At 39.0% G+C, this 15,800-nt stretch overlaps 1 protein-coding gene across 3 annotated transcripts in view; it reads right to left on the bottom strand.

Moving 5' to 3' along the window:
• Positions 1-15,800, bottom strand: part of SATB2 (SATB homeobox 2) — a 203,782-nt gene that overhangs the window by 30,940 nt on the left and 157,042 nt on the right. For all 3 annotated transcript variants that reach the window (XM_011949970.1, XM_011949971.1, XM_011949969.1), the window contains one exon: positions 8,021-8,218. In XM_011949970.1, the coding sequence (XP_011805360.1) occupies positions 8,021-8,218 (198 nt within the window). The remainder of the gene's footprint in view (positions 1-8,020; positions 8,219-15,800) is intronic.

Raw genomic sequence — 15,800 nt, 5'->3', positions numbered from 1 at the left:
GACTTTAAAAAAAACATAAGCAGAACCAGAAGAGACTACTATAAAAATTTATATTTAATATTTATCAGCTTCTACAGGACCCACTCACTAAACATATGTGACTACATGACAAATGTTAGAAGAGCTGTACTAGAATAAAAAGGTAGAATACTCTGGACACACACGGAACTGAAAATCACCTTTAGGCACTGGTTTCCTACTACTTGCGTGCCCACAGCACCAACTGTAAACATTAAACAAGAAGTCATATGAATCTCTTTTGATAATGAAAGGTTTGTTCTAGACTTGATAATCATACCTGTATTCTTTTACCCTGGTAACTGCAGGGTCCTAGAACCCACGTTCCACTAAAAGGCCCTAACTTTCCAGCCCAAAGACAGCACATTCACAGGTTACCTATAAGTGCTCCATGGCCAGGTGGCTTTCTACTTCCTATTCTTCTTAAGGTCATTCTCATATTTTGCCCAACAAAGCTCTCTCTTTAAAATGCAATGCCTTCCAAATTAGGCATTCAGATGACTGATTGGAAATTGAATGCCAAGAAAATCAACCTTCAGGAGGGGTCAGTTTTCCTCTTAGATGAACTTAAAGTAGTAAATATGGAGTATGCAAGAGAAAGTGAGTTTGATAAAGACATGGGAAAAAGTCATAAGGTACAGAATGAACTGTGGGCAGGCCAGGGTGTGGAGGAGGCAGAATTATAATGCAGAGATACTATGAGTAGTATGCAGAAGTTACAAGGTAGACAGAGATATACAGAAGATGGTAAATCAGATGATGCTTGGAAGAAAAGATTGCAGTGGAAAGAAGCTGACACAAGAAAGAAGTAATGCTATGTTCAGGATGGCAAAGGAGAAGGTGAATCCATAAATGGCAGCTGCTGAATTCCCAGTTCCAGGTTCAGAGAAACCTAACCGTACTCAGAGTCCTATACCTGGATTTTCATGAAGTTCTAGCATCCTCAATTTCTTTTAATACATCTCCAATTATTAAGCTGGAATTTGTCTTGTAAAAGAAAATAAGTTGACAACTTTAAGAAACTGTAAATTTCTTTGGCCTACTTTGCCTGCCTACTTTTTAAATTTTACAGTTTCTTAGAGTTTTAAAAAATCTCTAGGTAAAACAAAGGCATAGCTAATATCTAATCTACTGACTGTGAACTTTTTCAGCTTTCTGATTATCACTAAAGGAAACCTGTTCAGTACACTTTGGAAGGTAAACCCAAGATGAAAATGTCTGTCTCTTAGAGTAAAAAGAATTGATAACAAATGACTTCCAAATCTCTTTACATTCCTGAATGACAAATTTTAAATTTTTGACCTGTTGAAAAACTAGTAATATAAAACATCAAGGATGCTCCTCAAGTTGAATAAATACATACAGGACAACAAAATATCAACATGAAAAATGCTAATGCGGCCTCACTGACAGGCAGGAGCTCCCAACATTTTCCCAAGTGAGGACCTACTTCTACCCAACTGCTAACAATATTTCATTACAAATGCAAGTATTCATTTGCATCTCTCCTCAGGACTAGAATGGGAACTCAAAACTCTGCAGCCACATTCACACAGTAGGCTTTGAATAGGAGCTTGGAATGAATCCAAGGTGAAAGAAAAATTCCAGTAACCTGGTAAGAAAATTTGCAAACATTCTTAATGGATTAATTAGTTTATTTATTTTCCTGGAAGATGTCCTTCAGGAAGCAAGTTTACAAATCAAGATACAGTCTGTGCAGCTGGAGTAGAAAATCAGGGTCAGATTCCCAGGGCTGAGAGGTAAATCTGAAGTGCCCTTGAACATTAGCGATAAGAGGCACATTCTGAAGCCACCTCAAAAATGCCAAAGCAGCTATGAAAGGTAAAAATTTCAGTCACATCAGTTCTTTGACATCACACCAATGGTTTGTGGGTTTCAGTGCATTAGGTGTCCTGTAAATAAGAAAACTCACAGAACTAGATCTACTCAGTGAATGGTTAAAAATGAAGATCTCATAAACAGCTCTGCATTACAGCAGACAGCTAATAGTAAGTATTCAGGGAATGCTGGCTGTCGCACGTTAGCAGTGCTTTCCAGCACACGATAAAAGTCAGACTCTGAAGGTAGACAGATGTGAATTTAAGTTCTCACTTTGAGCGAGTTACTTTAACTTCTTTAAGCTTTAATTTCTCATCTGTGAAAGTATTAATAGATAAAAACCAACCACCCCTTTGGTTGTTCACAATAACTGAAGAAGATAAGACATGTGAAAATCTCACATTTTGAAAGCCTGGCTCTCAAAAAGGCTACTTACTGCCAGAGAAGAAGGAAAAGGAGGAGGCAGGGGAGGAGGAGGAAGGGAGGAGGAAGAGGAAGGAAGATGAAGGAGAGGCAGCAGCAGTGTCACCATTGTTATTATTACTGAGTTTTTTAATAGAAAAAACTCAGAATCAGCCTCAGAAATACTAATGATTTTTTATCTTTCACTGTCAGGCAATTACTGGTACAAGCCTTCATTCTTGGCATTGTAGATCATATAAGTCTTTGTTTTGGGGGCCTGCCCTGTGCATGGTGGGATATTTGGCAGCATCCCTGACCTTTATCCACTAGATGCCAGTAGCACCCCCAAAATTATAATCACCAAAAATGACTCCAGATATTGCCAAAATATCCCATGGAAGCAAAATCTCCCCTGGTTGAGAATTACTGGTCGCTACCAATGATAGGGAGTCTGTGGCTTAGAAAATGTTGAAAATAGCCCTAGAAACAACCCAGATAAGTCAAGGGATAATGCTGGTGTCTGACTGTCACTAACCGGGTCTCACATTCTTATTCAATGTACGGCATGGAATTTTAAAACAAGTACTTCTCAGGAAACCACACAGCAGCAAGCTCAGAATTCCTGAACTTACAAAATAACCCATGGAAACAGTGTGGTGGAAACACAATAAAGCACAAATGACACAGACAGGAACAATTTGGCAAGTGCTCCCTAATCACCCTCGCTCAGTGACCTAGTCATAGCATGAGCAATGTCCTCTCTTCTCTCCTGCATGAGGAGGGAAGTGTGGTCAGAGGAAAGACTGGATGCCAAAATCATCTGTGTTTTCATTCCGCTGGCAACCCTGGCTTCAGGCAAGGCTTGACATCTCTGTTCCAGTTTTTCCAATTGTAAAATAGAGTTGGTAGTAATGAACCTAAACTAACCAGTGTTTTATTCTAAGTTGAGAATATCCATTCAGCACAGGGCCTTGGGTTATAATAACCATTGCGAGAAAAATCGCTACAACCACAGGAATACTTTTGTCTCCAAACTTTCAGGGTGAAAAACAGAATTTATTTCCTCTTTTTCATGAAATGCTTTGGTTTGGTTTGCCTTACAAGGTCTCTCCTCTGTGCTATCTACATATGGACTAGAAACATTATGTAGATTAGTATTTCTCAACTTGTGTTTCACTACTGTCCCCTCAGAAGGCTTTTGGGGCATTTCTGTCTAATCATGGCCCCTCTTTATGAAATTTTAATACCAGAGAGATATTATCTCTTTATGTACCACGTTCCTTTGGAAGGTCACACACCACTGTGAATCTAAGACATTTATGCTCCCCAGGAACCAATTCTCACCCCTCTGGGGCAATGCTGGTCCAACTCTGGATTCATGATGTGACAGGATCTAGCTCACGAAGTGTGTTCAGATCCTGAAGAACTAGCTTCCAAGAGCAGGGGCTTAAATCAGGGTTGCTGAAGAGACTGAGAATACTAAAGAGAAAGCTGGATAAACCAGATAATTCAATATGACATCAAAGCTACACAACACCTGGAGAAATCCAAATTCCCAAGGAAGAACTGCCTCATTCTCCCAGGGCTGATGAATCTCTGGGGCTGACGACGTCCCTCAGTGGCTCAGGCCCAGCGTGATCTCAACTATAACCTTGCTTCATCTCTGAAGAGAAACGCTATCAAACATGAACTTCAGCATGCAAAAAATTGTGTTGGGATTATAAAATTATAATAAATTAATATAAAAAGAAATGGCATATAATAGCTACCATCAAAGAAATTGGAGCCATGCGGCAAAGGCACTTACTTGTGACTTTGATGAGGTGGTCAGGTGACCTGGCAGGAGACATGCCTCAAGAAATCATATGACAGCTATATATGCATGTGCACTCAAAGGAGGGGAGACAGGGACCAGGGCAGCAGGACAGTAAGTGTGTGCCCTGCAGAAAGGACATTGACTCCAGCCATATAAAACTCTGAGCTTGGATCACATCTTCTGACTTTCTAGATTTTATGTGATATCTTCTAATTTTTTTTTTTGAGACGGAGTCTCACTCTGTTGCCCAGGATGCAGTGCAGTGGCGCGATCTCAGCTCACTGTAAGCTCCGCCTCCTGGGTTCACACCATTCTCCTGCCTCAGCCTCCCAAGTAACTGGGACTACAGGCGCCCCCCCGCCATGCCTGTCTAATTTTTTGTATTTTTAGTAGAGATGGGGTTTCACCATGTTAGCCAGGATGGTCTCAATCTCCTGACCTCATGATCCTCCCGCCTCGGCCTCCCAAAGTGCTGGGATTACAGGCGTGAGCCACTGCGCCTGGCCGGATATCTTGTAATTTTTAAGTGTGGATTTGAGGGGACCCATAGAGGGGTAAAAGGTGGGAGGATGGGGAGGGTCCAAAAAATAACTAATGGGTACTAGGCTTAATGCCTAGGTGATGAAATATCTGTGCAAGAGGTCCCCATGATACAAGTTTACCTATGTAATGAACCTGTACATGTGCCCCTGAACTTAAAAAACAAGGGCTTACAATTTCTAAACCTTTTGTGGGCTTAACAGAAACACATCTGCAGACAATAAAAAACTATCCATTTGTCAACTCCATTTGCACACAAACAGTGAGAAAAAGTTCCTCTCTTCTGTAAGAAGAGAGGCTGTGACTCTAAGGGACTTCTCAATATCACAGAAAGCACCAAATGGAGGAGGAGTCATGCAAAGTTCTCTCTTTTTATTCCAGTACATCTGTGGGACCCTAATACAACAGATTAATCTGGTGGGTAATTATGCACAGCAATTACTGCCTCATATCTTTACCATTTATGAAAAATTTGGGAATAGTGTACCCTAATTACCTAAAGAAATTTAAATGGCATACTTCCATGACCACAAGTGAAGAGGACTTACGTGTTTTTCAATATGCTGCCATATCAGAAGCTCTTAATAATCACTGATTTCACCTATAGTTAACAATTTAATAATGGCACATTTCCTATCTAATTAGACAAAAATGTAACATCACCAAACTAATATTACCCCACATATGAATTTTTAAGATTTCTAAAACAGGTAAGTAACTGTATCTCACTAAAAATTTAGTTGATATGAAAGCCCCAAGTGAATTCCAACCAACCCCAAGTCTTTGACTTTTGGACAATTACAGACCTTTTTGTAGTAGCTTAGTATGTTTTAAAATACAGCCCTCCCCAAGTCACTGAGGCTGTGCCAACTGTATTCTCTAGTCTCAGGAGTTCTGCTGTCTAGTGTCAGTTATTTTTCTTCACTTTTCATATTATGACTGTAATAAACAATCCACAGCTTTGTATGTTGCTGACAGACATAAATTCAACATTGCAAAGCAGTGTCACTCAGATATAGGCATAATGTTAAAAAAAATGATGTGCTGATGAGTTTCACAGTAGTTATGGGCTCAAGGTCAATGGCTGAGGCAAATTCACTTTAGAGAAAATTACCTAATTTGTAAACTCTTTAGCTAAGATCTGAGTGATGGGAATAACCTTTTATAAAATAAGTGCATCTCTCTTAGTGATATCAGAAGTTAATGTTAATAGCCACAAGATGCTTAAAACTGAAAAGAAAAATTATAGATTCATGCTTAGCCATTAAATATTGTCAGCATACTCCAGTTCTGACATACTAATAGAAAAGATAATAAAACTCATAAATCAATTGACTGTCTGTTTCTGAGATTTGCTGTACTCAAACTGGTCAACTGTAAGACAAAATATTATGTTAAATAAACTTTTAGCTACCAATAAACAAAGGGCCCAACAAGATGATAATTTATGGACAAAAAGCAGACAGGTATGGTATAAGAGCTGTCATCCAGATGAAGGGAGGCCCTCAATTACAACAAACAATGCATTTTATTACTTTTATCTCAAATTTCTCTAAGTTTTCAACTTTATCACTATCTTATGATTAAAATGAGCTGTGATTAATATGTGGAATAAATTGCTTTTTCCTTGCTGCTTTATTTCTACTTAACTTGTACTGAACTAAGATAGGCCCTGAATAAAAATTCCACGCAAAGTCAGTGGTTCCCTGAAGCAAGTCCTTGGCCTTGTGTTGGTTCAAGACAGAAATCTAATACAGTTCACATCAAAATGAGAAAAAAAAAAAAAAAAAGCAGTGGGGATGCTGAGGGAGTGATAGATTTTCACACGGCTGAACTGTACTGTTTACATGATCTTTTGTCTGAGGCTATCCATTTCATTAATCTGTCTGCTATCAAAGAGTATGTTATGAAATGATATTGATAGTAAATAAGAGCTTCCCTAAAACTTTTCAAATAAATTTGTTTTCTAAAATAAAAGGTTGGAAAGCCTATAATGGGCCCCTCTGTAATTTTAATTTCAATTAAATCTCGAAGTCTGAAAGCCACTGCTCTGTGTGGCTCAGTACATGGGTTTAATTATCTAACGGGAGGTGCCCTGGTGGTGGATGAGGCCTTGGTCAGAAAAGGACCAAAAAGGAAAGGGGGAGGGTGAGTCCTGAAGGGTGAGTATGCGCTGCGCACCCTCATCACCCCCATCCCCATCCCCAACTCTGGGATCACTGTGGATATTGCAAGAGACCGCCTCTACTATTAAGTTTGGGCAATTCACTCTGTGACTTTGCCCCTGGAAACTGACCAACGATAACACAAAAGCATAGCACAAAATCATTGGCAGAGATGACGATATTTAGATGAAAAGTGACGTAAAGATGTGTTAACTTCTGGCTTCTCTCCCAAGTGTGTGAGGGGGAGCGAGGGGAAAGGAGACAGGAACCTCAGGGTGGGGTGTTTTACTGCATCCCTCACCACTCCTCTCTATTTTTATCAAGAAACCGTGCCTCACTCTCCCTTTGTCTTCTCCTCTTCCATTCTGCACACACATGCACACACATGCACTCCTGCCTCAACTTTCTTTTTCTTACTTCAGGAGATTGAGAGAGAGGCCGAAGGGTCCTCTTTGGTGGCAGCTGAAATTGAGGGTACTGGGCAGCAGGCCCATCTTATAACCTACCACAACAATTTGTGGGCCAAACTCTAGGGGGCCTAATGTTGGAAATCTCAATCAATATTTCTTCTTGAAAGCAATTAATTTTAGATTATGGAAAGTGTCAGTAGTTAAACTCAATTACTATGGCAAAGCAATATTATTTCTCTCAATGAGAGCAAAACCTAAGCCAACAAAACACGCAATCCAAAGGAAGGCAGATTTCTAAATGAGATGTAACCAAGGACAGCAAAATCTCATCTTAAAATTCTAAGAATCTGTCACAATCTGTCTCTCAAGGTTCAGATGAGTTCAATGGTATTCCCTAGGTCATGTGGCTATTTCTTTTCCTCAGTCTAATCAAACATTCTTTGAGGGATTTTGGATGCAAAACTACTTCACAGGTTTTTTATAGAAAATGAACTGATGGAAACGATGTTTTCCGATCAAGAGATTTAATTCTCCGTGAATGCTCTGGCTTTATAATCCCACAAGTAAAATGCTCTCAGGAAAGCAGCTGTCTTTGGCATTCAACTTCTCAGTCATTTTTCTTTGTGTGTACATATACACACATGCGTGCATGCACACACACAAATATACACACAGTACCCACTGTGACAACAGCATCTTCTGTACTTGGGACCTGGCATGTGACACCCTCTAACAGAAGTTGGCGTGGTATGTGCTACTCGAACCCTCAGCAGCTACTGCTGGCACAGAGAGTCCTGCTCAGGTGGGATGCGGGAGTCGGGGACACTGACCTGCACTGGCTCAGGTGGAAGCTGGACCACATGTTGCATGCGTTCACTGTGGTGATGCCTCGACTCCTCCTCGTAGATCACGTCCCTCTCATGCTGGGGAAGGTTCAGGAAGCGACGGATGGTACAGAGGTTTTCCCAGAGGGTGCGGTTTTCTGGGCTTGGGTTCTCCTTCCAGCGGAGCAGTTCACACAGCCAGCCCTGGAGAGAGAGGAGGTCGCTTGCATTAACCTGCAGAGTGCAGAGGAGCTGAGGGGGCCTTGACTGTGGTCCAGTGCCATCACAGTACATCTTTTTCTGTCAAAATTGTTCCCACCAACCTGGGGAGATACTGGAACAATCTGACTCTAAAAACCAAACCCTGACCACATAGGTGGTTATACCACCGCCCAAGAATCTTTCCTCTTGTTAGATATCATATCACTCTGCCTATAGAATATATTCTCAATTGCAGTTTCTCTGTAAAAGATAAGCAAGATTATAGTTATCTGTTCTCAGAAAAAGTAATTTGTGTCAGTCAGCTACAATTTTTTAAAATTACCCAACTGGGCAGCATTTCATGCTAAGAGTGAAGATAAATAAATATGCATTACAGGACAGCAAATTCTAAAAAAGAAAAATTGTCTAGGTGTAAACAACACTGAATTCTCTAGGGAGGAAATATTCTTACAATTATCAATAACTCCGTAAAATAGAAGCAATAACCTTGGCTAGAATGAAAAGAAATGCATATTTGCTCAATCTCTGAATACCTCGGGCTCTAGGCCCTCTTAACCATCACCTTCCCGCCACAGCCACACCTGCAGGAAGGTAGGCAGTTGGTCGGGTCACACCTGCAAATGTCTGCTTCCAAACTCTGGCATCCGGATGTTCTCTCTCTTTCAACTGCACAAGAAAGAAAATGTAATGCAAATAATGATGGATTATATGAAAATAATACAGAGGATGCTGTCAACATCGCTCACTGACTCATGTCAAAATATTTTACCCAGTAGCTTTCTAACCCATCATTTCCAAGCTACATCGCTAATTTTAAAAACAAGAACTGTCCCACATAATATCTCTTGCAAAAGAGTAAAAAAATTTATCTTAAAAGGTGCATAAACATGAATGACTTTGTGAAAAATAATTCCCAAACCTCAACAAATTCTGTATCATCACTTGTAAGCCAATGAAATTTCCTGACATGCATTATAAAAACCCCATATAATATCATAAGCTGTTGTTTGTCTAACTCTCCACTGTGTCTTCTGCCTTTACCCAAAAAAAAGGCAAGATTTGATTATCTCCGCTGCATCAGCCAAGACAGCAACACCAGCTGTTCTCATTGTGCAGCCTCTTCCTCACGGCCTCCATGTTAATAACCTGATCATTCCATTTTCTCCTTCAACTGCCGGCTGCAGCACCGCGAAGAGACAAAAACCCAGGCCCATCTGCAGCAGCTGTAGGCACTGAACTGTGAAGCCACCGGGGATTTATAAACTAATCTGTAACACAACACTGCCTTGTTTTTACAAGTGAGAGGCCACATTTGCGCAGACCTGATCTTTTCTTGCAACAAACTGGAAGCTTGGGAGAGTTAGAAGGTTAGGAAGAATGAAAACAAGATATCTTATCATTTGCTTGGAAATATTTTTCCAAGTATTTTCATAGATTTCTTTTTCAACTCAGTTGAAAGGCAGATAACGGTTGATTTTCAAGGTGCAATGTATATAAAAAATAAAGACAAATTTTTTTATCCCTACCAGAAAATAAATTATATTTTTAAAAATAAATTATATTTTAAAAAATCTCCAAGTGTTTCCTCAAGAGTTTCTTTGCTTAAAGTAAAAATTCTTGAAATGGAAAATAAATGGAAAAACAAGCTCCTACTTCTCTATCTTTTCACAGATCTGAGTAAGTATCCAACTGAATTCTTTCAAATGTTTCAAACAGGTATGTTTAACATCTCCCAGGGGAGGCAAGAACATGGAGACCAATCATTCAATGGAAAATACAAACAGAAACCTGCATCTGTTAAAAGATGAAGATCTGAGATACCCAGACCTTAAGGAAGACAGCACCTGCTGTTCCGCTTAAGGACTGAACTGCATTGTGGGAAGCTGCAGCTTGAAAGGAGACAGGTGACAGCTGAGTGGTATCTCCACTTATGACACTGGGAATGTCTCGCACAACATTCATTGCTGCATTTGATTTATATGCGCTGTTATAATCTGCACTCATTACAATCACTTAGAACAACACTACAGGCCTCGTTATGGCCTGTGTGCTGTCTGCCATCAGTCTTTAAGAAGTGTAGTGCTCAATTTGCCCACTGACATGCAAGGTCTTGACCTTGAAGCTATTAGGGAGCAGATTAGACACAAGTGTGATCATGTGTGCAGACATAAGCAAACCAAATTAATTTCTGGCACAGGGAGGTAGCCAACAAGACCCTGTTCTTAAGGCACCAGAGAACTTCCTCAAATCCCTCATGGAGCTGAGCTAATAGCATGTTTAAGGGAACCCGGTTTTGAAGATGAAGCACATTCATGGTATTTAGAGGGTTATTAATCTAGTTTCCGCACAAAGTGTTTGCTTGGCTGATCAGATTAAGGGATGGAGCCTTCAATAGCGCGCCCCCACCACAGCAGGTCCCAAGAAATCTGTGATACTTCACAGCCTTGGACATATTGCACCATGTGTACCCAGCTGCCTCAATAATTAGCTTATGAATGTATCAGCTGGTTCTGTGATTTTTATAAATAATAACTAACCTACAGAGCAGAAAGATTGTAAAGAGTCTTACAGTAGCACAAAATCGGAAGGTGATCCTAATTCTACCTTGCTCTTCTCCTAAAAGTCATTATTCCGTAATACGGGCACTCCTGTGATGCCATTTATAGGTATTTATTTTGTATCTGAACTGGCAATGTATTTTTGTGTTAGTTTTCTTCATGGCAGCCATGATTTGCCTTCCCCTTGCTCTGGCTTGCTTGCTCATTCCACGTATTTGTATGCCTATCTTCAGGAAATCTATTCTTCCACCTCACTTCCCATCTCATGCACCATCATTTTATTCATATCATCTTTTCACCAGCCCATTTGGGATGCTTATCTCTGTTTTCTCAATAGGGTCTCTTATTAGCTTGTTTGCTGGTTAATGAATGTGTGAGAAAGTGCCATGCAGTTGCATGAACACACACGTATGTAATTGTGAGTGAACCCATCACAGAAGTGATAAAGGGTCCCCCCACATTGGGATTTTTTTCATTTATATAATTTTTGCATGCCATCCAAGAAAGTTCTGCAGTATCAGGCAAAAAAAAAAAAAAAGTGTAAATGTCAAATAAAACAGTGACAGATGACAGTATTCTCTATTGAATAGCACTGATTCTGTCGTGCATGTTCAATGGGAACTCATGAATTATTAATAAACAAATCTCCTTTTTCTGTTAAAAATCTCAAGTAGGTTTTTGTTGTTTTCTCTGCGTTATGTGGAGCATTCCATGAGAATAATTTTCATTTCAGAAATGCTGACACAGAAGTTCATCTGGTTTCCAGCCTTGGCCAGCTCTGTGAGTGGGCACCATGAACTGTGGAGTATATACTTCCCTGGGATTTCTCTCTTAGCCTGGTTTTAAGTTTTGACCAAAGGTTGGCTGGATGTTCATATAGTTCATTTAACTTTCACAGTCTGGTAAAACTAGGACTGAGTGAATTACAAATGTTTGAGCATAGCTAGGAAGTGTAGAGAGTATCAAACCTGGATCTCTAAGACCTAACTGCTAAGTTCCTGGTCTGTCATTAAATAACCGGGTGGCCTTTGGGCAAATAGTTACCCTTTTCAAGCTCCTGGGTGCTTAACTGTTAAAGGGTGGGTTTACAAAAGATGGTCTCTAAGTTCCTTTTCGGTTCTACATTCCATGATCTGTTACCTTGTTATCTGTCAGAAATAGCAGACAGTGATAAACCATCAGGGTTAAAGGTACAAAGAAAAAAAACCGTGACAAAGTGGTCAAGGTCAAATAACTAGTGATGATATACTGACACCACGAATGTTCTGAAATGATATACTGCAAAGGTTACAACATCGTATCTGAGGTAGTCTTGCCCAAAATGCATAACCTCAGTCAAAACATGAGAAAATATCAAACAATCCCAAACTAAGAAGTGTTCAACAAAATAACCAAAAATGGCAAGGTCATAAAAGAAAAGGAAATACTTAAGAACTGTCACAGACTGCAGATTAAGGAGAAATAATAACAACTAAATGCAATGTGGTTGCTGGATAGGATCCTGGCACAGAAAATAGACATTAGTAGAGAAACTGCTGAAATTAGAATAAGGCTTTTGTTTAGTTAACAGTATAGAAACAATGTCAATTTCCTGGTTTTGATAATTGTACTATCATCAGTAATTGCACTATGGTGACATAAGGTGTCAACATTAGGGGAAGATAGGTGAGGGATATGCAATACAGTGCAATGATCCCTTCCATACTAGTTTGGCAACATTTTTGTGAGTCTAAAATTAGTTCAACAGGAAATTTTTAGATACAGGAAATTCCTGGAACTTATACAGAAAAATATACATGGAGCCCAAGTGTAATAATACCAAGAGGTTTGCAATTAAAACTTTACTTTACCTCCAAAATCTGAATCCAGAGAAGGAATGCATTAATAAGTTCAAAGACTGCTTCCTTGCAATCAATGGTTAAAAAGTTCCCAAGCATTAGGGTGCATAAGCAAATAATATTTATTCATATCTCATTTTAGCCATCTCATCAGCCTCTTAAACAAATATATTTCCCTCAGTAGAAAAAGCAACTCTGACTGCCCTTCCAACTATGCAGGTGAGGTGACACTCCTATACCAGTCAAGACATAGTTTGTTTACAATCCACGTGTTCCTGAAAAGTTGCATATCAATCTACATTTACAAAGCAAATCACATTGTAAATGTATTAGACATGCTTACTATTTGAAGAAATGTGCCATTAATTCTTTCTGGAAGATGAATAATAAATTCATAGTTTATCTTTTATTAAGTTGATAGTTTCATTAATGAGTTGCATAAAGGGGAGAACCTCTAGTTCACAATTCAAGAACATTACTAAGAGGCAACAATAATAACCACAATTTGCCCCCATTTTTCTCTCATGACCTCATCTCCCACCAATTTCCCTATTGACCTTGTGCTCCAGCCACTGTGAATTACTCACAGGTACATTCTCACTTTCATGCTTCTGCCATGTTACTCTCTTAAATGGAATGTCTCATACTCAAACTTCTTTTCCCCATGAGAAGCTATACTTCAAGTCTCAGCTGATGTTGTCTCACTTGTTGCCCACTCTTGTATACCCCTGAAGCATTTTGTTTATACCTTTTCACAACTTGATCATTATTATTTTTAGGGATGGGTAAGTCTGCATTCCTATCAGAACAGTTAGCTTCTTGATGGGAGTGGAGGGCAAGTGTTGGTTTCTTACTCATTTTAGCATTTTAAGAGCAGAGTATGGTTTCTTGCACATAGTAGCTTCTCAATAAACAGTCATTAGATTGAACCAAAATTATTAGAGTACACAGAAATTAGCCTAGAGGAATGTTTTACGGACTCAAATTCAGAGAGTTATTGTTGGAGAGAAGCACTAATTCTCAGAAGCAACCTTGTCAATGTTCTAAGGTTTGTTTCCCCATCTCTAATGCATGAATATGATAGGGAAAATGGTCCATTATATAAATTGCAAACAGTAATAGTAGTCTCTCAGGACATTGATTCTGTTAACAATTTTCTGTTGAGCACACATCTCCTGCATGCCATGCAATGGGCTAGTACATTACATATATTATCTAATTGTCATTGTTACTTTTTACTTGAAAGGTTAATTGAGATGGCCAACAAGAAAGTGAGTAATTAATTCTGAGCACGAAGCAGTTCAGGAAAAGTGTCATCATTGAGAAAATGGCATACAAGGTGAATTTTGGAAGATAAAGATAGATTTCACCAGGTGGGGAGAGGACTGAAAGTCTAGAAATGAAGGTAGGGCTTAGATTATAAAGAATGTCAAGCAAAAAAGCCAATTTTTATCTTAATCTTATGGGCCCTAGGAGTCATTGATGGCTTTTTAACTGATATGATGAAGAATTAACTTATCTTTATTTTCCTCTCTTTCCCCCAACTTCTTCCTTTTTAAGACGTTCTTGGGGGAAAGGCTATGATAAAGTCAAGAGCATGACTTATCCTAGCCTAGATATCTTTTTTCATAGTGAACTTGTGTGGCTTGGTATTAACTGGGATCCACAATGGCCGGGTACTCATAAAGTGCATGCTTCATAAGTTCTACCCTCGAGGAGTATTCATTCTAAAAAGACATGACATATATCATAAAGAACCACACTACATCTATCATTTAAACAATCTGTTATCATTTTAACCACTTTCTTTTCTCTCTCTGTGTGTATATATGTGTGTATTTGTTGTTGCTGTTGTTAATACTAGAGTTTTTAAAGCTCTCTTCAATTGTAAATGAATGAGGTATGGAAATATCTATTTCACTTAGAAAATATTTTAAAAGATTAAAATATTTCAAGTTGACAATCAATGAGTGACATATCCTCCAAACCACATACCAAAGGCTGAGAATGTTCAAATGACCAGGGAGGCCTTTCACAAAACAATAATGGCCCAGTGTTCAAGCTGGGAGCCTATCAGATATGAGTTTGAATCTTAGCTGTAAATCTTATGTGTAAGTGATAAGGAGGGGAGGGACACACCACAGCTGAAAAGAGTGGGGTTCCTGTCCATGGTACTGAAATGCCTCTGCATACAAAGTGGCTTGCTTTCTCTTCCCCAGGACACTTGGTTTGGACCCCAACTTCTCACAGCCTCCATGACTTTTTCCTTTAAAAACATTGGTCTATGTTTATGACCAATTTTCCAGTTTTTACAATATTTCAAACAAATACAAACTAGAACTTGCCCAGCACTAAACACAAGTCCATAGCCTTCTCTAATCTCCCACAAGAGAGTTAGTAACTTTGCCCTTGTTGAATAAAGCTGTATATGCTCCTTGAAGGCAGGGCCTTGTCACAGTGATTACTCCCCTTGATATGCCTAATACAAAGCTAATGAGTTAATTCACCTACTAATTAGTAAGTAGCCCCCACTCCCTTTGCCCTTTAGGAACTTTAATGAATGAATAACTCAGCAAATGAACAGTTCTTCAGGAGAATGACTCACAGATTCTTGCAGCAGAAATGCAAAAGGCCATTTACTCACCCACATCTTCAATACAGAAAATGTCAGCATATGTAACCAAAGGGAAATGTTTTCTGAGTATCGCAAAAGGAAATTCATATTATTAACTACAGACAGTTCGCTTTCTACATGGAAGCACATAAAGTCCCCAAACAAACTTTTGTAACTGTGAAAGGATTTCTCTTCAGATGGTTGAGACTCTTCTGAAGTGTGAAATGAGCCACATAATATTCAGCTCTTGTTTCTTCGTCACCAAATTCTCTTTTCATGAATCCAATAAGTGTCTATTAAAATAAATAAACCCCCTAATGATTCAAGATAACCTAATCAAGAAAACTGAAATGGATAAAAGCCTAACTACAAGGAAGGCTTGTCAAAGGCTTCAATGAATCCCTGACAAGGAGGTTATCTAAACCTGAAAAAACTGTGCTGGCTGTTTGGTTAAAGTTCAAGGTTAATTATTTTATACTTTAAATATGATAAGTAAAAATGATCTGCTTCTTTACTTTTCAAAATTGTATACTAAATTCTAAACTGTATTGTTA

The sequence above is a fragment of the Colobus angolensis genome, unplaced genomic scaffold (genome assembly GCF_000951035.1).
Source record: "Colobus angolensis palliatus isolate OR3802 unplaced genomic scaffold, Cang.pa_1.0 Scaffold30, whole genome shotgun sequence".
NCBI classification, from domain to species: domain Eukaryota; kingdom Metazoa; phylum Chordata; class Mammalia; order Primates; family Cercopithecidae; genus Colobus; species Colobus angolensis.
This window is presented reverse-complemented; position numbering and strand designations above follow the sequence as displayed.